At 41.7% G+C, this 26,370-nt stretch overlaps 1 protein-coding gene across 24 annotated transcripts in view; it reads right to left on the minus strand.

The window, feature by feature from the left end:
• The window catches only part of EPB41L3 (erythrocyte membrane protein band 4.1 like 3), a 210,225-nt gene that overhangs the window by 43,689 nt on the left and 140,166 nt on the right, over positions 1 to 26,370 (minus strand). For all 24 annotated transcript variants that reach the window (XM_060311045.1, XM_060311041.1, XM_060311044.1 and 21 more), the window contains 3 exons: positions 7,034 to 7,138; positions 5,467 to 5,509; positions 192 to 267 (listed from right to left, as the gene is read on the minus strand). In XM_060311045.1, coding sequence (XP_060167028.1) covers positions 192 to 267; positions 5,467 to 5,509; positions 7,034 to 7,138 — 224 coding nt within the window. The remainder of the gene's footprint in view (positions 1 to 191; positions 268 to 5,466; positions 5,510 to 7,033; positions 7,139 to 26,370) is intronic.

A 26,370-nucleotide genomic window follows, 5' to 3' on the forward strand; every position in this document is an offset into this window, starting at 1 on the left:
TTCAACTGGGAACAGATACGATCTGGCAAATCTTCTCATCGGATGTTTGCTCTCATTCAGTTGCCTTCTGTTTGCCATTTCGGCATGGATGACTGTAAGGTCACCAGATGTAAGCCCGCCCTCCGCCCGAGAATTTAACAGGAGCACGACTCCCAACATGCCTGCCTTTTTCACTGCCAACTTTCAAATACCTGGTGATATCTTCAGAGAGCTGGGAAGGGTCTGGTGGGTAAAATTTCACATTAAATGAAAAGTGCCAAGCACCACCTGCGGAGAGAAGAAAAAATCAGAATAAAGTCTCAGACGATCCCTTTGTACTTATTATACTAAGCGGTGGCTAGAACGGCCCTAACCCCAGTCACTAGCACCCAGGCAACTTTTAATCATCAATGGAGAACAGGGAAGTCTCCTTTCAGTGAAATTCACAGGTAACTCTGAAACTTCCTCCAGTTTCTAATCTTCTGCCCCATCAAATCCTTTGCTGGGGTTTATAACTAGCAAGGAAATTGACTAAACTTCCTCCCTTTCTCAGGGACAAAGGCCTTGGGAAGAGGGAAGAAAAGTAAACGAGACAGATAAGCCTCAATCAGACGAGTCTAGGGCTCACTGGACCTATTCTCTGAAGTTCTGGAGAGCTCACATACCAACATTACAGACAGAATCCCATTTCCTTTGTCCTTTCTGCTTTGTTATGACAGGTCAGATCCCATAATAATACATGTCAAGGATGTATTTATTTTATGGGAAAGGTTTGCTGTCATATTAAGAGATGAGCTGCTCTGTGGGCCATTCGGAAAGTTCTTTTCTTACTTGGGGAAATTTCTGATGGAAGAGACAGTGGGGGTATGTACTGTGCAGTACCAAACCCAGCCCTCCACCTCAGCCCCTGATCAGGACAGTCCTCACTGCACGCGGCCGCCGCTCCTCCTGTGGCATCTCCTATGGCCTCTCCATAGGAGGTCTGGGTGGCCTCTGGGTCACCCAGACGCCAGCTCACAGGCACCTGCTCCCCAGACCGTCCGTATGTAAACGTGAGACATTACAAGCCTTCCTGAGTGCTCCGTTTTATCCATGCATTCTCTAGTTGTGTATACCTAACCATGTTTATCACCGTAAATGAGAATAAAACCCACCTTTTCTTCTTTTCGACATTTACTCTCTCTGTGATCACCCCTGTCACTTATTTTCACCTTGGTCTCTCTGTCTGGCCTTTCAATAAATGCGGTCCATTACTGAAGCCTGGGGGCTCCTTCGCCGGGAACTGTTTCCATTTCTTACCCCCACCCAGTAAGCACACTCCAAGGGCCCAGGCCCTGCTCGCTCTGAACAGTGGCTTGGAGGACCCTCCTGGTCTCCCAGCTTCGGTGCTGGAGGCCTTTCCTCCGAGCCGTGGTCTTCCTTTTGCTCTGTGATTCGTGACCTCGTGGTCCAGCCCTCATGCTTCAGATGCCCTCCTAAGACTTCCAAACACCCCCTTCTCCCATTCAGTGACTCCTGGAAGCTCCATTCTCTCCCGAGTCCTTCCCAAACATTCACAAGAAAGGGACAACACCCTAAGTACCTCCCGGCTCCTTCCTTTGAACTGGTCTCTTGCTTGAGTAGCAAATACTTAGCTGCAGAGGTCACCTGTATTCCTGTCGTCCATGGCACAGTCCGTTCGCTAATTCTGGTTTACTCTGCACACCACTACTCATATTACACTGAGAGGTCCACCTGGCAGGGACACCATTTGAGCTGCCTTATAAAGGACTTGGTATAGGGACCGGGTATTACTGGGTGTTTCGTGTCATTTCTAAACCACTAAGAAAATATTCCCCAAACGTGGGCTGTAAGAATTACGAGCCATAAAATATCTGGCAATCAAACCTATTTCTAGCGATTATTCTTCCCACTGTTCTCAAAAACGTCCTCTTGTTGTTCTAAAATTAACAAGTCTGATTTGGTTTTACTTTCCTATTGATTCCTATTCACCTCCTGCTAAAATGGAATGCTTGCCAGCCATGAGGTTCATAATGAGAGCTGGTCTCCCCGCAAGCAACTGGAATGAAAGCTAATGGATTCGTTATGGGAAATGGATTTATTGCTCTTTTATAATTTTTATCCACTTCAAAGTGAATCCAATGAATCGTTTAGCAATGCAATTAAACTCATAATAAATTCAGGGTAAACACTTGAAGTTGGAAACTAAGAGGGAATAAAAATAGAAGAAAGATATTTCAATGCAAAAATCCTCATTACAGTAAAGTGACTTTCAAATGATCGTGGGCCTAAGAAGCATCGGAGGGGCTTGTTAAAAACGCCAGTCCCTAGGCTCTACTCAGAGGTTTTTATTCCAGAGATGTGCATTATGGTCCAGGAACTTGTGATTTTAATAAACACCCTAATGGTTCTAATACACTTGACCGTACTTTGAAAATCACTAATCCCAAGGAATCTACTTTCCTAAGGTTATAACCCAATCAAATATGAGGTTTTGCAGGACATTATTTTGAAACGGTGGGAAAGTTTATGGAAAACACAATCTACACCACAATCAAGGAAAAAAAAAAAAATCCAGTGAAATGAGGTGTAACATTTGAAATTAATGAGAGCGGCAGATTAAAGCGGAAATACATATCCTCGTAAAGAATCTGGTGGAAACGTATCACTGGGAGGCTATAGTTATGCCATAAATAGGTTTGCGAGCCTGTGTCTGATCAGATGATGGCTCTGGTTAGGGACGGAAATGCAAGAGCTTGAATGCATTAAAATGACATCTATAATGCTGATATAGGATTTTAAATTCCAAATTTATGATAATCAGAAAACTGTGACACTGAAGAGAATTCATTCTTATGAAAAAGTTCTAATTTTAGTCTTCTATGTCTGCCAAATCTTAAAATTTCTAAATATACTACAGTTATAGCATAAATCACTATATATCATATATTCTATATCATGAAGTTACTATATCATAAATATACTCTATATCAGAATATATTTAGAAATTTTAGATCTGCTAGGCGTAAAAGATGACTGGAATAAGAATTTTTTCATAAGAACAAACTCTTCAGGCTCAGGATTTTCTATTTCTCATAAATTCATAACTTAAAATCTTTTTCAGCTTGACTGCCATTTGCAGTCAATGAGATCTCTTGAAGATCTCATTCTAGAGACCTACTGTGGACCTACAGCATAAAAATAATGGAAAGATCCTTTTATTGTTGATATTTATGTTCAGAAAGAGGAGGTGATTGTACAATAATTACATTAGCTCTGATAATACTTTTCTGCCTTGATAGAATGTCCCTTTTGTGGAAAGAAGGCATTTTGTGCATGGGAAACAATAAGGAATATAGATAAAAACACCAAATTCCATTCCTAAAAATTTCCAATTTTTTCTTGTCTCCTCCTTTATCTGCATGATTGTCACTTGGTTTTCTTTATGTTGCTGTCACAAACACTGCCTAAACTACATGAGGAAAATATCCTTTAAATCTCATGTTCCAGTTGTCCCCTAAACTTCATCTCTTAGAAAGGAAGGCCGGAGACAGCATAAATGGGAAATGAAGGAAAAAAAGAGTTCCATTAACAGCAGAAAAGAAAATTAACTGTTGTTACAGCCTTTCTTGTAACAGTATAATGACTTATTCTTGAACATGTAATATATTTTCAAAGTGCTCTGTAATTATAAAATCAACCAAGTACGAAAAAGCGTTTTATTAATTAGGTGAATACAGGGGACTTAAAGCACATGAAATGTTAAGATATTCAGCACATCTGCTTTTAATAACTCCATAAAAAGATCCTTAGAACATATTCAGCATCTTAAAGTTTTTACTAGGACTCTGAAGTTTTCACCTTCTTATCACAACTGTAGCTGTCCCTGGTTTTAATCCCAATTTAGTTCTATCAAACTACTTCACTATCAAGTTTCTGATTAGTGACCACACCAAATTCCTCTCAAAAATATGGTAAAGATGTTTTCGTTGTACAAAGAATCATCAGACTCTCTAATATCTAGAAGCATAGTGAATTTTTTGCTTCTTTTGAGATATTATCTAGTATTAAGCCATTTCAAACTGCTCGCTACTAATTACTTTTTATTAGCATGTAGGGTATTTTGAGACCTCAGAGCATTCAAAGGCACTAGAAAGATTTGCTCTCTCTTTTAATAGTAACTTTGATGGGAATGCTGTTCTTATTAATAAATTGGTCTTAAGTTTAATCTTCAAATAGAATCAGTTGTTCTGGAAAATTAAACTAGATTTTATTGATAAAAAATGAATTGCTTGAAAAAAATTAACTAGTTAGTTGAAATTATAAAGTATATCCATGTTTTACCATTTATCCATAGTAAAAAGCAACAGCTACAGAAAAGGCTTAAAAATAAAAATGAAAAAATTCCTCTTTCTCAACCCCCTACCCTGCAGTGCCACTTCTGGAGGTACAGGCATTTCCACATACCTATATATGCATAACTCATTTTAAACAAATATGAATTATTTCTCTAAGGTCTCACTAATGAGAGCTAAAACATATTTATTCTACCTCATTCTGTTTAACAGCTACCTAGTATTTCAAGGTATGGCTATTTCATGATCGATTTTATCATTTCTTTATAAATGGATATTTAAGTTGCTCTGAGTCTTCTTCTATTGCCAATGGTATGATAATGAACTTTCCTACATGGACACATATGTACACACTCCTCTCTTAAGCAGACACTGGATATATTTCTACAAGTAAAATCAGGGGTCAAAGAATAAGCACATTTTAAATTTTAATAAAATCTGACACAAAGTGCCTTCTTAAAGGGTTATATTTCTACCAATTGTGTACAAAATTGCCAGTGTAGGGCATCGTTAAACTTTTAAAATCTTTGCTAATCTGAATAGGTGAAAAATGTCACATTTTAATTTGCATTTAATTATTACTAACGCTTAGCACCTTTTCTAATACTTATTAGCTACCTGTATTTAAATTTTCTGAGTGGCTCATGTAATTGATTCGTGCGCTAGGAAATGTCCATTTCTTAAATTGCCTTTAGGGCTAAGAAAAGAAGATGTCATCAGACAGTAAACTGCAGTCTTACTGGTTACCCCATTTCTAAGCTATTAAATGACTATTACTTTTACTGCTTGCCTTGCATACTTTGGTGGCAGTTAGGCTTAATACAACATTAATAATTAAGTCTGAAACTTTTAGATGATTGTCAACGGGGGCATCACTTGATTAAATCATATCTCACATCTCTGAACAGGCAAGGAAATAGGTCAAGTGTCATGTCATTTTATTCCCGGGTCGCAGTAATTGCTAATGGGTATCTGAGCGAGACCAACCTGCCAAAGATAAAATTTGAGCTCTTAATCTGTTTTTCAAAATACCGTATTCACACCAGCCATGTGGGTATGAGCTACCATTTCAGATAACCCCACTCTTTGAAAATCTTCCTATTTCTACACATAATAATCCAAAAGAACTTACTTCGAATCTGTTTTTTAATTTCCTTAGCAGGGTCCAACCAATTCTGAAAAAGAAGTGAGAGTCTGAATATGAATCAGAGAAGAATGGAGATGACTTAGTGTTGACTGGGTAGAGATGAACTAAACGTATTTGAGAAGGAGCGGCTGCCGGAAGGGTCCCCCAGCTGGGTCCTTCCCCTACATCTGGTGCCCCTTCGCTAGTCCTGCGAGGGCCCAGGCTCTGGTCTAATGAGAAGATGTGTGTGCACACAACTCAGGCTTGACAAAGTTCTTTTCTTTTACAACAAGTGCCTTCAGGGATTCAAGCTAGCACAGAAACAGAGGAGAAAAAATGGTGGATTCTATGTTCAAACAAGTTACAAGCATGAGCTAAAGATACAGTCATCCTTTGGTAACCACAGGGGATTGGTTCCAGAACCCCAGGTAACACCAAAATCTGAGGATGCTCAAGTCCCTTATATAAAATGGCACGGTACTTGTATATAATCTATGCAACGCCCCCATATACTTGAAATCATTTCTAGATTATTTATAATACCTAATTCAATGGACATGCTATGTAAATACTTGCTGGTGCACTGGCAAATTCAAATTTTGCTTTTTGGAACTTTCTGGAATTAAAAAAAATATTTTTGATCTGCTGTTGGTTGAACCTGCAGATGCAGAACCCAAGAACACAGAGAGCTGACTCTGCATGTAACTTGACCACTGATGTCCTGGCCGTTCAGTCCCATGCAGCGACTTCTGTGATTATAGATTTTAAGGCACCTTCTCAGAATGCTTTCCTAACAAACGAACACTTGCCACTTATGACTTTCCTCATTAGAACACTCAGGTGTTTAATAATGAAGTTAGACATCATCCATGGAATTCAGTAAAGATAAAGTATGATTCACTAACAAACGACAACGGAACAAGCGACATTTAATGAGCACAATTGCTGTGGCTCAGTTGCCAGCATTAAGGAAACAATTTCTTCCTCCTTATCTTTCAGGCAGTTGGGGGGATAAGTGAGATAAAGGCCTGAAGAGACTGCAGCAGGTATAAGAGTCTACAGAGGTTTTACATGTATCATTAAACGTGGACTGAATACATTAACTGCTTGCCTCGTACATCAGGTCTGTACATGATTCATCTCACATTGTGATTCAGCAAGAATATGAAAGTGTAATAAGATGAATTAATAAGATGGCATCCAGTGAACATGTTTTCCGTATAATTATCAATTTATGTGATTCCCATTGGCTCCAATCCATGGAAATGTATCATCCCCCCAAAGCACCATATAAAATGCTTTTCTGGAACCATAAAGAACTCAAGCATGAAAAGCAGAAACACTGACTGACTGACTGTTTCCAAAAGACTCAAGATTAAAGGAAGTTGTCAATAATTTCCTTCATGAAGAAATAAGGTGATTAACAGCATTTAGGGCCTTGGATAATAAATCTGAGGGCGTGGGAGTACGAGGGGAGGTGGAGAAAACGATTTACCAATTCAGTTTCAGTTCACTTTCTTGCAGTGAAGCGCAGTTGAAGCCGCAATACTTTGTACTGCTTTCAACCACTCACCTTCTGGCTTTCAGCATCTCGATATGTAAGCCCAAAATAGTCTTTTTCTAGCAAATTCAGATGTTCACATACTTTATCAAACAGCACTTGGCCTCTGGAGCGTTTCTGTGGAGAACAAAACAGAAAAACAAGTCAACACACACCAAAAATGTTCTCTCAATTGCCACAAACAAAAATGGGTAAAACGTAAAATATTGCTCATCGTAACTGTTCAGTAAACAACAAGCAGGTTTGATCACTTTACCAACTCCTTTTTAACTAGAAAAAAGGCTCAATAAAGTGGACCTAATCCTATAAGAGGCAGCTCCTACAGAACAAACAAATAAATAAAAAAATAACTCCTGTCAGTGAGTAAGTACAGGCGACCTGCGGATGATTTCGAAACGGAAGTAGTTGGGGAAATGAAGTGGTGCTCGAAGCCTCAAATATGTTGTGAAACATGAAAATCCTGACGGTGAGAGCATTAAAGGGCCGACCACAGCGGTGTTTCAGAATACCCACGCTCACTCCCCCCCGTGATCAGGTTCTGAGCCTGAGAAGAACTAACCCCATTCCTTGTCTCAGGCCGAAGTCCCCTGCAAACTTTCTACCCCAGTCCTTACTGAGAAACTCTAGCTGTGGATCACTTTCTGGAGCCCGTTAAACTTCATTAGTTTTTGTTTACAGCCACAAATTTCAATTTTGTATCACAGAGTTCAACTTTCTCTGAATTTTTTTTTTAGAGAAAATCCTTCCTATTAAACATAACAAACATGTTCATTAAGTTTAAAGATTTAAATGATCATTTATAAATGTAAGATGTAGACATATGTGCTGTATTTTTGGCCATAAAGCAGTCGATTGGAGAAAGAAAAAAGGCAGTCATCTGGGGGAAAAAAATCCATCAGCTTAATTTATGGTGATATACAGTATCATATTTTCATCAAAGGTCTTTTAAACTTGGCCTTGGAGTCTGAGATGGATTAACTGGAAGCAATTAAGCTAAAGTACATTTTGTTTGTGCAGTACCAACATTTCACATCTCGTACCTTAAGTGTATTTGTCTTTAAGATTTAATGTAGTAAGAGAAAAATAAGAAAACTGATAAACAATGGGCATACCAAAGAGTACGTATCCAGAAGACGTGTAAGTGGTATGTATTACTGTGCAACCGCAAATATACTGGAAATTACTTAGTCCCCTCAAGCATGACTATTTAGGAGAAAAGATAAATGTAGGATACAAAACTGAAGCCTGAATTGTAACCAGCTGAATAATCAATGTTGTATTTGAAAGAAGTTTAATAATGTATGAAAATAAATTACATGTTAGCTAAACTGTGTAACATTGTTCAATGGATATAAATAAATGGTATGACAATGAAATGCTGCTCGCTGGTTTAAATCCTTTATTTGTAAATAACAGCATATTGCTTCTGAATAACGCTTAACAAATTATAAAGTGTGCACCAAAAAAAACTGGTTCTTCTGATGCTTCCATTGGTATGATGTCCAGTTTAGAGATAAGAACACAGAGGTCCAGAGGAGTTACATGGGAGAGGCAGTCTTAGTGCTGCCTATGACGGTGGCTTTAACAGGTAAACCTGGCTTTGAGTCTTCCTTATGTCCCTTGCAGCTGTGCGGACCTCGAAGCTTTCCCTCTGTAAAACAGGTATGAAACCATCTACTTCTTTGTAATGGTTGACATTAAAATGAAACAAAGTATTCCAACTTGGTCCAGTGATAACACGTCAAGCATCCCACAAACGTCAGCCATCGATATTATCAGCCTACGTGATTGATAAATGGCAGAATACGTAATACAGAACTCACTAGGCATTTTTGTGGTAGGAGCACATATATAGCTCCTTGTGGTACCAATAAGCATCCTTAGTATTAATATGCCCTGCTCTTTCTTCAGATATCAATTATCTGCTTACTGTCTAACTGCTTTAACTACAACACAACACACACACACACACAAATACATACCAGCGTCTGGCCAAGTACTTTCTCAATGAGTAAAAACAAACCAAAACAAAACAAATACAATAAACCTTCCTCTACAAAGCCTTCTACATCCTCTGAGCCAGCAGCAGACCCCAGCCAGGCCCTCAGTGGAGGAATTATTCTGGTCACGCTGCCGGCGGCCTTGGGCATTGTTTTATTAGCTGTCTTCTGGCTGCTGTCTTCTTCCTTTTGTCTAACAGGTGGAATGATTAGCTCAAGCACAGACCACTGTACTAACTGGTTCTTAATTTTCTGGCTTCTCACCATTTGATTACTATTAATGAACCACAGCTCTCTCTTGAACAGACCAGATTTTTTCTTACTATTTTAAACATATTTGAACACTATAAACAGTCCTTAAGACAATAACATAGTGGTCCATTCTTCTCTCTGAAGGGTTTTTGGGTTTGTTTCTGTTTGTTTGTTTTGGCCCTAAGAACTAAGACGGGTTGTCTAGAATCCGCTACAGATGGTTATATGTAAACAATGAAATTCCTATCTGCCAAACATCACCATGGCCGCCGGCCAGCTGGATGACACTGGAAAGGTCTCTCACGTTATGTGGGCCTTCACCTTCTCATCCTTGAGTGAGGATATATGACTCCATGGAGCCAGGTGATCACGGGCTTGAGGCTGTAACTGGGCACCTGTGCTCATGGCCAACATCACTAACGATCACAGCTCACTCCCCCGTGCAGCCCAAATGCGGCTTCAGAGCCCCACCGCACACGTGATGACAAAGACCCTGGCGATGGATGGAGTCGGTACAGGACACCAAATGGGACTATTCTGCAGCCCCAGACAGGATCCCCTCCGCAATCACTCCCAACTCCCCCAGATTCTTGATTCTTCTTACTCAGGTCATTTTTTTCTAGTGCATTATCTAACTTCTCAAGTCAATTATTTCTACATGTTGACACTGTGTGCATCTTTAGGTAGTAACATCTAAAATATGACTGAAGCTCAACCGTCACTGGGCCTTTTAGAGAATTTATGTTAAATATTCGGTTCCCAAAGATAGGATGTTCATTAAGTCATCAAATCTGGGCATCTTACTTTCATTGGGTATGTTTATAACAGCTATAATGAGTCAAGAATTCAGTAGAAGATAGTGGGAAGCAGTTGCATAGCACAGGGAGATCAGCTGGGTGCTTTGTGACCGCCTGGAGGGGTGGGATAGGGAGGGTGGGAGGGAGGGAGACGCAAGCGGGAAGAGATATGGGGACATATGTATATGTATAACTGATTCACTTTGTCATAAAGCAGAAACTAACATACCACTGGTAAAGCAATTATACTCCGATAAAGATGTTAAAAAAAAAAAACAGAATTCAGTAGATTAAAAAACATTTTTTGGACAGAGGTATTCTAAAATCAATGGGTAATTTACTTAACTGGAGACGATGAACAGCTTTTAGTCTCATTTGCTGTTTCCTGTGAGTTGTTAAGTCACGTCTCTGACTCAGATGCATTCGCAGTCTACATAACCATTGACTTTTAACACCTGGACGTTAAGGAAAGTGGACTTTGCTTTCCTGGAGTAACAAACCAATGGTGGACTACCCTCTCTCTACCCTCTTTTTCCACTTAAAATTGGGTTTCTCTTTCAAATAGAGAAGACGAGGATACGTCCATCATCACCACTCAAACACAGCAGATGAAATAAGCTTTTCTGCAGCATTAATGAAACTTCCTGCAAGTCCAAGATAATTCAAGATTTTTACAATGTTGGTAAAACACTGGTTTTCAAGGTCTTATCAACCGGCATCACCTGAAAGTTTACATTAAATTTTTTATTTGTACTTTTATTTGTCTAACAACTTAAAAAAACTAATTTCAGAATGTTTTAGGATGGGAGAATTTCCAACATTTCCCAAAGTAGAAGAGCATCACAAAAGCCTGCATACTCATCACCCAGTTTTAACAAATGCCTCTGAAGACAATTTTGGTTCCTCTGGAGTTCTGCTCCACTCATCCTCCCCCTGGGTACTCTGAAGCATCTCAGCAAATAATTGTGTCTCTATTTATCTTAGTATGTAACTCTGCTCTTTTAAGAAATGTAATCTCAATAACTTCATCACATCTAAACAAAAGTAGCAATCAGTCAATAATATCACCAAATATCTAGTCAGGACTTTAATTTCCCCAATTATTTCAAAGATTTTTTTTTCTTTTTCATTTTCTTTGATTAGCCCATACACCGCAATCGGCTGACATATCTCTCTGGTCTCTCTTAATCTGCAAGTTCTCCATTTATGTTGGTTTTCCCCTTGAAATTAACTTGTCTAGGAGACCAGGTCATTTGCCTGTAGAGTTCGCTCAGTCTAGACTTGCTGTTTGCATCTCCATGGTGTAATTTAACATGTTCTTTTGTCTTCTGTATTTCCTGTAAACTGACAGTGAATCTAGAAGCTTGACCACATTCTTGTTCGACTGGTTTCCATAAATGACGCTGTGCAATTTCACCACGAGGCATAAAGTTAACTCTTGCCTTTTTGTGATATTAGCAGTCACTAACGATCGTTGCCCTAGACCCATTAATCTGAGGTGGCAAGATGGGGATATTCGAATCCGAACCTTGGTCCCCCATTTATTAGTTGGAGTATGTCTATGAAGAGACACTTCTCTTTGTCAGAATTATTTATCCAGTGACACAGTCTGATGACGGAAGCCAGGATCAATGCTCACACCTTTTCCTTTACCCAATTTCAAGATAACGAGTTGGCTTTCTAGCACCATCCAGGAGTCACCAATCAGGATTTTTGTCTTATATCATCGCTATGAACCCACGGGCTAAATCAGGCTTGACGTGTTTCAGTCCATTACAGGTGTTACCCATATTGATGCTCTAAATGTCCCCAGTGCTCTGCCTTACATTTTGCCTGTCAACTCTCATCCTTCACAATGCTTCTCCAGTCCCACTTCTTTACAGCATTTCCTGTCCTCCCAGCCAATTGTGACTTCTCTCACCCTTGGACATTAGAGCACTTTATGGTACCAAGAGGGCACCTTCTATATTCTGCCTTCTGTCACAGCTGTCTCTCTGTGCGCTCGCCTTATATCCCGACTGACTATAAAGACACTCCTGGTGGCAACGTGCCTCCTATATTTATTTTTTATGGAGCCTCATTTTGGTCCAATGCCATTAAGAGAATAAAAAGGTAACGTGATGAAACTTAAAATTTTTCTCACTAGCATATCATAACCAATGTTGCCAAAGCAAAATTTTAAACTAGTGGTTTTTCAACCGTGGAGCCTGGGAGCATCTAAAATATGCCAATATCCAGGAACCCACCTCAGGTCAAATAAGTCAGAATTTCTGAAGGTGGGCACCAGGCCTTTGTATGTTTTCAAGATCTCATTTGCAGGCATGGTCGAAAGGTACACTTAAGTTTACAACTTAAAAATTCTTAAATGGAGGACTCTAAAGCAATTTTTCTTTTCTTTTCTTTTTTTTTGAGGAAATGTGTAACTTCTTCAGATTTAGATCCACACCAGTTTCTTTCAGGCCTTCTTGTACCAACACTGATAGCTGCATTATGATCAACTTTATTTACACACACACACAGTCTTAAAATCTTAAGACACGCTTTCCAACAAATTTTCTTAAGAAACGTTAATTTCTCAAGAAATGAAAAACGAGCCACATGCTGAAATAAAATGCTACAAATGAGCAATGATAAACCACCAACCTATAAAACCAACCAATAAACCAGCCAAACAATGAACCTGCATTTAAAGCTATGAACGAAATACACAAAATAGAAATGTTTTTGAGTTCGAATTTTTTTTTTTTTTAGCTCTCCCTCGGTAGAGCTAAAACATACAGACTTTAACTCAAGAACCTGCTACCTTACTAAAAAATGACCCAGGTAGGTTAACAAATGTCTTGATTTCCTCTTTTGTGAACAAGTAAAAGAATTCACATCTTCCCCAGCAGGTTAGGGAGGTGATGGAGAGGAACAAACACTGGGCACTGAACCCAGGGGAGGATGGAGGGAGGAGCTGCTGTTGATTGACAGCTGACCAGGAGACGGCACACCTGTGGACGCGTCCTCTGAAAATGAGCGCCGCCTTGATCCTCAAGTCCCTGGAAATCGTGTCTTGGTCTGTGCTCAAGTCATGAGCGCACAAGCAGGTAGCACAAATTGTACTAAACCCCAGCACAAGACTTCAACAGAATCTGTCTTTTCTTTCAGTCTCACAAAGCTATGAATCAGCCTGGGGAAAGGCTAAAAGCTGAAATTAGAGAAATTTGTAAAGTCAAGTATAATCTTCTCGTCTTAGAAGGACGGGCTGCAGTTCTTATTTATCTGAAGCTGCACCATCACAAAGAAAATGAGGCAGAGCACGTCGTTCTGCCTGAGAACTGGAGCTAATCAATGGTCCCTACTTCTTGGGCGGGGGGAAATGCAGAGGGGCAGGGGAACCAAAGCCATCAGCACCAGGGCGTGTGGGTATATCCTTGAGGCTCCGCGGGATCTATGTGCGCATTTCTTTAAACCGTCACTGAAAAAAAAGCCTCTTGTTACATTGGCTCAGGCTTATACCACGTGCGTTAATACAAGGAAACATATAATATTGAGACCCTTCGGGGAAATGGACACTTCCGTACCCTTATTTCAGCTGCTTTGAAATTTGAGGGAGCGCCAGCCTGTAAGCACTTTATTCTTTCCATCATATATCTTCTTCAACTGGACTGCTGATTTTCTTCTGAAATTATATCTTTCTGTGTATTGTTGCACTTTGTGAACTTGTATTTCTGCTCCCTGAGGACAGGAAACTGTGCAACCTTTTTAATGCCCCCGACAGAGTGTCCTAAACACAGAAGACATTCAACATATGCGCCTAATAAACACTCCGGGCATGAATCTGAAGGAGGAATTTCTCCTCACATTATCTTCGATTAATCTCGATGAAAAATGCCATCATTTTTTTTTCATGCTTCCTTCCCTAATTGCATATTTCCACACTGAATGCTTTTCCAGTCTCCTCACTTCTCAAGGTCAACTGGAATTCTCTTCATTTCTAAACGATGGCAACGCAATTTGCCTGGTGTTATAGGAGCACGTGGAGAGCTCAGCAAACTAGCTAAGCTTAAACTTGAGCCTAAATCGGACACCTGGACTCTGTGTAGGTTATTTTTTCCTGGGTCTTCTTTTTGCTCTGTCAGATAGAAAAACGTTCTAACACAGTCTGCCCTGAAATTTAGGTGGATTAAAAAAAAAAAAAATCTACACTTAGAAAATACCAAGAGGAATAAAAGATGATGATGGTGTCTGGTCTGTGACAACAGTCCAAAAACACTTGAGATCTGAGGCCAGGAAGGTCTAAGAAGCAATATATGGCCCCAGCTGCCCTGTGCGCATCTACTTCCATTTGGGGCTTTCTGTCTCAAGTGTACTTTCAATGCCAAGTTTAATAAGCACAGTAGGAAGTCCATTATCCCCGTCACTACTGCCAGGATCCATGCCCAGAGGGGCAGGACCTAGTCTATGTACTAAATCCCAAGCGTGATCCGGGCAGTGAATTCAGAGGGCTGATGTGAGAAGCAGAGATGATTTTTTTCTGCCTAGATGTTACATATCTTGCTAGCTCTTTCTTTAAATTCACAAGCAATCAGCTTTTTAGAAAACCATAATAGTTCTTTTCACATTATTAAGTCAATCAATGATTATTCTGTCACTTTCTTAAACTCAGTTCAGTTAGCAATAAAGATCTGAAGTGGCCTGTTAAAATATGAACCTGGGACCACTTCCTGGTCTTGCTAAGTTTTTAAACACAAGAGTGATTTATTTATTTATTTATTTTTTGCGGTACGTGGGCCTCTCACTATTGTGGCCTCTCCCGTTGCGGAGCACAGGCTCCGGACACGCAGGCTCAGCGGCCATGGCTCACGGGCCCAGCCGCTCCGCGGCATGTGGGATCTTCCCGGACCGGGGCACGAACCCGTGTCCCCTGCATCGGCAGGTGGACTCTCAACCACTGCGCCACCAGGGAAGTCCCACAACAGTGATTTACTTCCATGTCTCAACTGTCTAGAAACTGAGAATTCATCTAGCATTATTTAAATATCTTCAAAATGTAATTTTAAAGATATTATTCCTATCCAGTTCAAGTCGGTTTTCCCACCATTCTATTCTAAGTGAGGCACATCAGACAAGCCCAATGCTGGACCCTGGCTCTACAACTAGCTGGCTGTGAGGTGAGACGGTCACTGAACCTTTCTGAACTTCACTGCCTTCATTAAAAAATGGAAATAATATTGGTCCTTACTCATAGGACTGTTGCATTAAATAAAACACAGGAAAGCATACGTATTGCCTAGCCCATGGGAAACGATAACCAATAAATGCTGGCGATTATTAGTAGGCCCTTCTCATAAGAAGCCCGAGACATTTAGGTTTTCTAATGCTGAAACCTGGTATAGAGATTGACATACCACTGATGCCTATTTCATCTGCAGTGAAATCATCCCATGTCTCTTGTGAAAAATAAATCTCACTGTACAGGTAAAAGGGAGAAACGGTTGAAAAAACTATTATTATCAGTAAACCAAGGGTACATTCAATTATCCTTTGCAAACACAAACAAAATGGTTTTCAGCAGGCACTGGGTATACTGGCACGTTTTAGTACATCCTAGGCCAAAACATGATAGTTACATATTATCATAGACATGGCGTGCAGCACAACCAAAACAAGTAGGCAGAGTTCAAATGCAGTAGAGTCGACCTAGGTTTGACAGAGATTCTCTGAAAAAATACTTTTAGCACATACACGGCAAGAGTCCATTTGCGCACGTGAAGCCCCTCCGCCTTTTTTTAGAAAGATGCCTTTTTCTTTCAGCCACAATCTGTTCCTGTCTTCATTTGTTGTCACCATTTCAGCCTCTGTTTGAAATCAGACTTTTGTGCCCAGAGCCATGTACCGTGGTAGATGATAGCTTTTCAGTGAAGCGTGCTTCTTCCTGGCAAAAACATTGGGCTCGCTTTTTCACAAAGAGTTTCACATCACACATATGAGATGTTGGCAGCGTGCGGGCAGACAACATTTCCTGCTGTTAATCTGCTAAGGATTCAGGTCACTAAGCCAATGTGTGCCAAACGAATGCAGAGAAGGAAGCCCTCGGGAAGAGGGATGTTTGAAAGAGACAGACTTAAACCTGAATCTTGTAAAAGAACCTCAGGGCCTAATTCAGAATGATGCGGGACCTTGTGAAATTCTTCCTGGGAGAGGAAGTACTTATTTCTCCTTCCCAAGACAATTCTCAAAAAAAAATCAAACAAAACCCAAATTGTGGTTTATAACTCATTTGGTCAAATAAAGCACTGTAGGCAATGCAAACGTTGACAGTGAAAACACAACTTTTAATGATATACATTTAACGAGTATGGATTTGTAGAACGGTCACTTTTCAGTCCTATAAGGCACTGAAGATCAAAACCATATAATAACAGTAAGTGCTTTAAACAAATAAGTCTTAAGTGAACCAGTGTCCATCAGCTGTTTCCTCTTATTAACAGGACGAGGCTGTGAGTAAGCACACAGAGGAAGGATTTCAGGGTTATCATGCAAACTACTCACATAATTAAAAAATGTAATTCTATCATTTCGCTAGTTAAAATAGAGGTTTTAAATTAAAATAATTGTAAAACCTATGAAAGACCTATAATGAAAACATAAATAAATAAAAACATAGGACAGCTGATGACACTTTCAATGACACTTAGGGTCGGTCTGGCCTTCACTGAAAGCATATCATCTTTTGGATTAGTATTTAAAATCCAGTAGCTGGGGAGAAAAAGCCTTTGTAATCATCTAACTTTTTGATTCTACTCACATGTTCCCCAGCTTTGTCGGACACAATAGCCGGCGTGGACCACCTGGGGTACCAGCAGGTCTACACGTCCAAGGCTGAGATTGCTTTTGGACCTCGCTGTCTCTATCGGGGGCATCCTGAGCTCCTGAGCTCGCAATCCTGAAGAGCCAGCATTAATCCTATCGGCCCAGCAGTTCCCACACCTGGGAGTGGGGGTGGGAGGAGCCTGCTCTGCCCTGTGAAGAAGCGAGGCCCAGGCCTCATTCTAGAACCAGAGCAGACTCGCCCCCTCGGGTCAGCACAAGGTCCCCTCACTGCAGCCGTCCCAAGAGCTGGGAATGTTGGTCTCTGCTGACTCCTGGATCTCAGATGGTGATTTCTTTGAGCTTTGTGGTTATTTACTTTTAAAGCACGAACTGCATCAGCAAATGGCAGTAAATAACACTCACATAAAAAACTGAAATGGTTAGGCAAACTGAATCCAGAAGACAAAGGGCTTTCACAGCAGGTACAGCCCTTTGCCCTAACAAACAGCTGTAACATTCTTTCACTGACAGGAAAACTTCAAACCGTTCTGTTCAAGCAAAAAGTAAAGTACGACACACTCAGATTATTCTGATTTTTCTTGGGCTCACAAGAATGCCACTGTCTTTCCTGGACCTTATCGGTGTTCAGAGCTGAACTGGGAGGTTCGGGGCTGAGGGACTTTGGGAAGTTCTTCGGGACCTGAGTGATGCTCCCCCTTCTCTGAAGGTTGAGCCTCTAAGCCAGTCCTGCCAGCTCCCTCCTGGCTTAACAAGGACTGAGGGCAGCAAGACGCCTGCGATCTTGGGGGCTCAGGAGGATGTCAAGTGAAATTCAAAGGAGATGACCCCGAGATTTTATCAAATGTACTTTCACTTTTGTCTTTACATTCAAAAGCTCTTTGTGAGAATATACCCATGTGGGAAGACCAGAAGTTGGCTATCAGACTCAGCAGTGAGAGCACAGACAGCCAGACTGAGGATGCGGTCAGACCCCATCATCACGGTGGGGGAGGTCCCGCCTGCCTCTTTGGCTCCCGCCGCCGTGCCCCCTGGCCTGCCCTGACCCCCTACTCCATCACACAACCTTCCTCCAGCCCCTCTCCCTAGGCTTCCTCCTGCCAAAGTCTGCACAAGCCACCTTCACACCCTGGACCCTTCCACCCGCCCAGCCTTCAGATCTCTCCTCAAGCACCCCTTCCTCAGGACTCTGCCCCCCCCCCCACCTCCAGGACCAGGTCTCAGAGAACGGGTTTTTATATCTTCTGCATCGCACTTGTCAGGGTGGCAATTTCACGCTGCTTTGTGTTGTAATTTGAGTAATGGTAATGCCAGCCTCTCAGGTAAGCAGTTTCTACCTGCAAATGGATTCCCAACACGTACCTCTGAGCCTGGCAGAGAGCAAAATTAATATTTTTTGAAACAGGAAAGAAAATCAAGCGAAATAAGTGCATCTGGGGTTTATTTCCTGTTTCAAAGCTCTTCAAAAAACTGCTACGTTCTTTGAAATTTATTCAGGAGCAGTTTATTTATATTTTTCTACCACGTGGGTATAATCTGCTCTGGCCAGATCTAGAGTGTTGGATTTTTTTCCTAATTTCTGCAAGAAGACAATATTTCATCCCCGCAGGTGGTAGACCTATTAGCTTTTTTTTTTAAACATCTTTATTGGAGTATAATTGCTTTACAATGTTGTGTTAGTCTCTGCTGTATAACAAAGTGAATCAGCTATATGCGTACGTGTATCCCCATATCCCCGCCCTCTTGCATCTCCCTCCCACCCTCCCTATCCCACCCCTCTAGGTGGTCGCAAAGCATCGAGCTGATCTTCCTGTGCTATGCAGCTGCTTCCCACTAGCTATCTATTTTTCATCTGGTAGTGTATATATGTCCATGCCACTCTCTTATTTCGTCCCAGCTTACCCTTCCCCCTCCCCGTGTCCTCAAGTCCATTCTCTACGTCTGTGTGTTTATTCCTGTCCTGCCCCTAGGTTCTTCAGAACCATTTTTTTTTTTTAGATTCCATATGTATGTGTTAGCATACAGTATTTGTTTTTCTCTTTCTGACTTACTTCACTCTGTATGACAGACTCTAGGTCCATCCACCTCACTACAAATAACTTAATTTCGTTTCTTTTTATGTCTGAGTAATATTCCATTGTATATATGTGCCATATCTTCTTTATCCATTCATCTGTTGATGGACACTTAGGTTGGTCCCATGTCCTGGCTATTGTAGATAGAGCTGCAATGAATATTGGGGTACATGACTCTTTGAATTATGGTTTTCTCAGGGTATATGCCCAGCAGTAGGATTGCTGGGTCATATGGTAGTTCTATTTTTAATTTTTTAAGGCACCTCCATACTGTTCTCCATAGTGGCTGTATCAATTTACATTCCCACCAACAGTGCAAGAGGGTTCCCTTTTCTCCACACCCTCTCCAGCATTTGTTGTTTGTAGATTTTTTGATGATGGCCATTCTGACTCGTGTGAGGTGATACCTCATTGTAGTTTTGATTTGCATTTCTCTAATGATTAGTGATGTTGAGCATTCTTTCATGTGTTTGTTGGCAGTCTGTATATCTTCTTTGGAGAAATGTCTATTTAGGTCTTCTGCCCATTTTTGGATCGGGTTGTTTGTTTTTTTGATATTGAGCTGCATGAGCTGCTTGTATATTTTGGAGATTAATCCTTTGTCAGTTGCTTCATTTGCAAATATTTTCTCCCAGTCTGAGGGTTGTCTTTTCCTCTTGCTTATGGTTTCCTTTGCTGTGCAAAAGCTTTTAAGCTTCATTAGGTCCCATTTGTTTATTTTTGGTTTTATTTCCATTTCTCTAGGAGGTGGGTCAAAAAGGATCTTGCTTTATGTCTTGATTTATGTCGTAGAGTGTTCTGCCTATGTTTTCCTCTAAGAGTTTTATAGTGTCTGGCCTTACATTTAAGACCCATTAGCTTTTAAAATTCCACCTCAAATGTTGCAGGTTAACTTCCTGATAAATTTCTCAATTTCTCCTGAAGGGCGCATGGTCCTGAGCTGGGGCTTCACTCCATTACTTTCATTTGATACACGCTCTACCCCTCACGCTGAAATAGAAAAACCCAAAGTGGGTTATGGTTTCTAAGGACCTTCCGTGACTAAACTGCATGAGATCAGCCTGAACTCCCAGGTATCAGTAGTCCTGCACCTGCTCAGTAAGTCTGTCTGATGAACGTGGAGAGCACTTCCATGCATAGGACCGGGATGCGTCCTGGATTCTCCTTTAAAAATTCTTTTTAAAATGCCTGGTTAAGTAGCAGATTAGAGAGTTAACTACTAAGCGTGCAATTGGTCCTGCCACCTAAAAACTTTTCTCAAACTGAAGTCAATATTTTCGTAGGAGTCACAATATTTAACGGCTTACAGTTAATAATCCTATAAGGGGAATGAACTCATTCACACACCTAGGCACAGATTTTCCTGTGAGGTTACCTTGAAGAGTACAGAGGAACTTATACTGCTCAAGCTTTAAAGTTTTTCTGAGCTGAAATCATTGAAGTCCTGCTCCGTCCACAGTGTCAGGGCCCTGGGCATCCTTTGTGTCCACACTGGCCTAGATCCAAATGTTTGAGGTGTGTCTTAACCTCACCCTCAGGCATTTTTGTGGCCACGTCCTTGGAGAAGGTGGGTGACAGTCTTTCTGCGAACACGCTCTCATCAAGCCCTCACCTCTTCTGAGATGTCAGTAGCATCCCTAGCTCTCCTGTTAAAAAATATAGTTCTCCACTGAGCCGGCAACTTAGAAAGCTGCACATCTCGGATACGTAAAGAGAAGCATCATCTCAAACAAATCGTTACTTAGCGCTTCTTTTTTTAAATTTTATTTATTTATTTATTTTTGGCTGTGTTGGGTCTTCGTTTCTGTGCGTGGGCTTTCTCTAGTTGTGGCGAGCGGGGGCCACTCTTCATCGCGGTGCGCAGGCCTCTCACTGTCGTGGCCTCTCTTGTTGCGGAGCACAGGCTCCAGACGCGCAGGCTCAGTAGCTGTGGCTCACGGGCCTAGTTGCTCCGTGGCATGTGGGATCTTCCCGGACCAGGGCTCGAACCCGTGTCCCCTGAATTGGCAGGCGGATTCTCAACCGCTGCGCCACCAGGGAAGCCCAGTTAGCGCTTCTTAAAGGTCTGACTGAGAGAATCGACCACCACTGAGACTTTCCTGACGGCTATTCCTAATCTCCCAGAAGAAGCTGACAGAGAGCTTCTCTCAAACGGCGGAACTCGGAGTGAAAATTCTAGCCAGCAAGTGGAGTGCTTTTACTGTGTGGACGCTGTGAGGCGAGCGCTCTGAACACACGTTCTGTGGGTTCATCTCTTTCTGGCTTCTTCCTCTCATTTTCTCTTGGCCCCGCTTTCTGCCTATTTATCTTCTTCTCATTATATTATGTGTATTTCTGTAAAACACCTTAAATCCTCGTGAGAACATGGCTGGGTATACATCGTAGAAGCCCCAAGTTAAAATCAAATGTTATTTCTGAAACAAAGTACCTTTACAATTTGGACGGGGTTTTTTCCCCTATGACGACGACTTCTTGACTATTAAGGAAGCTCAGCAAAACCTGATATTCCCGATGGTGCCTTTTTTTAAAAAAAAAAAAAGAATAACTGGAGATATGAACTGAAGCATTTTGCTTGGGGTAATCCTTGAAAACCATCCCGTGTGCTTTACAAGTTCAGTATAGGGGCATCTCCCTAAAGAACGTGGTGGCTCTTTCAGTGACTTTATTTGCCGTCACCATGGCATCCCATAAGAAATAACAAGTCTCTTTATTCCTTCCAGTTTCCCAAACACCATCCTAAGAACCAATTCTTGTGTTGGCTGTACATCCGCATACCATCGCTCATGCTTACACGCAGCCGCGGGGCGAATGAGGTGCATTTCGAAGTGTAAATATGACTTCGAGATCAGAATTTCTTCCACCCGTATTAGAAAGTGACCCCAAATGTGCATACCAGCTAAACACAGCTGTCTGTCACGTGTCCGACACAGCCAAGATGTCTTGTTTGTCAACGAGAAGAAACCCCCACTGATCAAAGCCTTTCATGAATTAATACCTAACCCGGCCATTTAAAATTGCCATTTGTAGAGACATCCTGGACCCGAACTGCAGGAAACAGTCACTAGGCAACACCAACAAAATAGATTGGTCTTGGCAGGAGAAACAAACGGAAGACCCAAATTCCATTTATCTAGAAATAAAATACCCACAATAGTCATCTGACAAGGGAAATCGCACCAGGTTATAGGAAGCTAATGTTCTTGATGGAAGTGTGATGTGTTCCAACAAAAAGATCCCATAACTTAGAATCTGTGACCTCTTCTAGAAGAAACAAAAACTTGAAAGTGTTCTGGCTGGTCAATACAACCCACAAAATTGAAGAGAAAAAGGGTCCTTGGCTTTTCGGCCGTCGAGAGAGGGAACCCGGGGCTCAGCACTAGATGCCCCTCGGCCCCGGACCCGAAGGAGGCGGAGGGTGGGGTATTTCCTGAATGAACAGCAGGGCGTGACCACAGCCCCCGAACTGGAAAACTGCGGGCGGCTACGTATGGGGGTGAGGGGGGCGCGTATTTTTTTCTAATCTGAGATTAAAACGTTCAAGAAAACTTTCCGAATACACCATCCCCTTCACAGTTACTTAAAGATCACGATGACACAGCACGCTAATGTAAAATTCGTCCTAACAGCCTTCTTACGTTGTTCCAAGAAACAGGGATCAGTCGTTCCTTACAGGAAATATTAATGTTACAGTTCTTAACACTTTGTATAACTGAAATTCTAATGTACAAAAGACAGCAAAAAGCCCAACTAAAGAAACAAAAGGGTGGCACGAGAATCCATCACAATGAGCGACGCTAAATTACTTCTCGGTGGACAGCGCCTGCGGCAATCCCGGCCGCCTGTTTTCTACGTTCAATAGCGCCACGCCTGGATGGCAGTTAGAAAGTGACACTGGGAACGCCGGCCTGTGTAGATGCTCTCTTGGATCTGTTTGAAGGAGACCCACTCGACCATAATCACTGCTGTAATGTCCCCATGGGGTCAGGCACGCCCGGTTCCTAAGCTGGGCTACACTCCCCACCCCAACTCTAAGCATGAGTGTTGCCCAGAGCTCTGCTGTTGATGCTCTTCGCACTCATTCACTGGCCCTCTGCACGATCTCATTCACTCGTGCATGTGAATTAGTGTGAGAGATACTGGCTCCCACAGAGCCTACCAGCCTGACTTCTCTTCCAAAGGCCAAACAATGTATCCAATTGCAAAAGCAGATTGCTACTTTCATATTCCAAGCACCCTAAGTTCAATAGGTTTAAATTAGATTCACTATCTTCCCCCACAAACTTTTCTCCTTATACTGTATTCTGTAAATGTGGACGCCATTATCAGTTACTGTCTCTTCCACTACCGGCATCCCTGCTCACCCATCCAATTAATCAAGTTTGCTCATTTTCAAGACAGTTCTTTAAAATCCATTCTCTTCCCTCTGTCCCACTTTAGTAGAAGTACGTTTTCAAAACACAAATGGCCAAATAGCTCCCCTCAGAAGCACCCCATCACCTATTGTGATTTCTCCTCTCCCTGGTGTACACGCCCCACGTGATCCCTGGGACTGCGGATAGAGTGGATCTTACTTTAATCTAATGATGAGGTTACATTAGCTGGCACAGCTGACCTTACGATAGGGACATTATCCAGGTAGTCCTGACCTAATCGGGCCTGAGCCCTTAGAAGCGGAGAGTTTTCTCCAGCTCATAGCAGAAGTGGGGTTGGCAGAGAGACCTGACGTAGAGGGCTCTAAGGTGAGTGAGGTTCTCTGTTGCCAAGATGGAGGGAGACTCACAGACCGGACAGCCAACTCAGGAGCCCCAAGTGGTCCCCAGCTGACAGCCACCAAGACAGTGGGGACCTCAGTCCTACAACCAGGAGGAAATACATTCTACCAACAGCATCAAAAAGCATGAAGATGCATCTTTCCCTAGACCAGCCTCCAGACGAAGATGTAACCAGTGCCCAACATGATTTCTGCTCTATAAGACCCTGGGCAGAGGACTAGCCAAAAACTGTGAGGTGATAAATACGTGTTGTTTTACGTCTCTAAGCTTATGGTAATTTGTCACACAGCAGTAGAAAACCAACATATACAAACGATACCCAACCTTGTTGGCAAGTCAAGCCCATCCTCCCTCATGCGCCCTTGGTCTTCCTTTCCAGCCTCAGCTGCTCCTGACATTTCAAATTCTCCCTGTGTGCTTTTGACATCTCCTTATCTGCCCAAATTCTAAAGAGAATTATGTAAATATCCTGAGTGTAATTAGAATTATTCTGGAAATATAAAAATAAGTAAATAAGGGAATGCCGCTTGACTTAAATATCACTGCAGGGAAAGTCAGCCAACATATTCTAATAATAAATATCTATCTGCCAACAAGTGATTGGACACGTGCTCACCATTTTTAACAGCATGAACCCCTGTTGAGGAATCTTTGCTTGTAAGGAAGTATTTACAGACAGCTAAAGCTCTGGAGTCATGCTTTTTATACATCAGCCCTATTTCAAAACCTAGATCCTAAAAAAGAAAGAAGAATCCAAGAAACGTGCTTCAAACAGCCACTCCCGATTTCTTCAGGCAAGAAAGCTCTCTACAATAGCAGAGGATCCGTCCCAGCATGAAATGGAAGTGAGCTGAGTAGATTTCCAACTCTTCCCTTTTTCTGAGTGGCTCCTATTGTGTCCCTAGTTATCTTATTAAAACCCAGCACATCACAAAACTCCTAATAGGGTAAGAGTCAGAGACTCCCCTATTCTCTACTTGCTACACAAGGGCAAATACAGGATGACCTGCACTTTATAAGACACTTAAAACCGAATAGTAAAGAAGCCTCTTCGAATACACTACTCAGAGTTGCTATGAAAGAAACCGGAAAATACAAAGAATCAAGGCTTAGTGGAACTAGAAAGACCATTAAGGGACTTCTGAAGGGAACGAGCGTGAAGGAAAAGCAGTGTGACCTCGTCAGACCCCTTCTCTAATACTTTCCTATACACCTCGAGGAGTTCATCACCGAAGCCAAGGACCACTGCCTCCTCACTCACCATGAAGTGGGAGTCCGCTCAGGAAAAGAAGCTAGCACTGAAAGCCAGAAAGGGGGTGTGTATAATTATTTTCAGTATATATTCAGGCTTGTTAAACACCTACTGCTTCTGACACAACAGCAACAGACCCTTAGCTGCATCTTCTGTCTGATCTCAGCAGGTGTAAGCCGGACAGTGTGAGAAAAGCAAATTTCCTGTTTTCTAGCTCAGTGTCTTAGTCCTAACAAGCTTCTAGGTAAATGGGTGTTAAATCTTAAAACACAAGCACAGTTACCTCCTGTTCCTATTTAATACGATCATTCAGCATTTCCCGAACTGTCAGATGAATGATTAGCTGATATGGAAGCACTGATAATATTCTTTCCAGGTTGGGGAAAAAACCCTAGAAAGGGAGAGTCAAGATGAAATTCACTTTCTTGCACTTAAGAAATACTTTCCAGTGTCTAATATACTATTAGGTGATAAGAGTTAATCTCTAAACAGTGTGGATGGAGGCTAGGATCCTGTGGTTTTGTTGTTGTTGTTGAAAAGACTTAACATTTTTAGAGCAGTTTTATTAGGTTTGCAGCAAAACTGAGGGGAAGGTACAGCGATTTCCCACATACCCCCGGCTCACATATATACCTGTGCCCAGCCTCCCCCATCATCAACGTCCCCCACCAGGTACATTTATTACCATTAATGAACTTACACTGACACGTAACACACCCTAAGCTCCTAGTCTGCATTACAGTTCACCCTTGGTGGTGTACATTCTATGGGCATGGACAAATGTATAATAACATCATTGTATCGACAGTATCCTACAGAGAATCTGCACTGCCTGAAACATCCTCTGTGCTCAACCAATCCATCCCTCCCACCTCCGACCCAACCCCTGGCAACCACTCATCTTTTTCCTGTCTCCACAGTTTTGCCTTTTCCAGAATGTCCCAGAGTAGATGGCATCATACAGTATGTAGCCTTTTTCAGATTGGCTTCTTTCACTTAGCAACATGCATTTAAGGTTCCTCCGCATCTTTTTATGGCTTCATAGCTCATTTCTTTATAGCGATGAATACTATTCCATTGTCTGGGTTCTAACACAGTTTATTTATCCATTTACCTATTGAAGGATAAAAGCAAGCCTTTAAAATGTATGAAGCTATGACTCTGTTTCTATGTTAAAAACCTACCACTCTCTATACAGAGTCTTTTATATTTATATTCTTAGAGACAAGGCCCAGAAGGATCGGCCTTAATGCTTTATAGCATGAAAGGTCCATAAGGTTAGTGAGCCTTTCAAATTAGCCAGTCACTGTAGGTCCAGCAGGGACCTACATTGCAAACAAATGGCAAACCAAGATGCCACCCAGGCTGGCGCTACTATCACATAC

Source organism: Globicephala melas, chromosome 13, assembly GCF_963455315.2.
Source record: "Globicephala melas chromosome 13, mGloMel1.2, whole genome shotgun sequence".
Taxonomy (NCBI): domain Eukaryota; kingdom Metazoa; phylum Chordata; class Mammalia; order Artiodactyla; family Delphinidae; genus Globicephala; species Globicephala melas.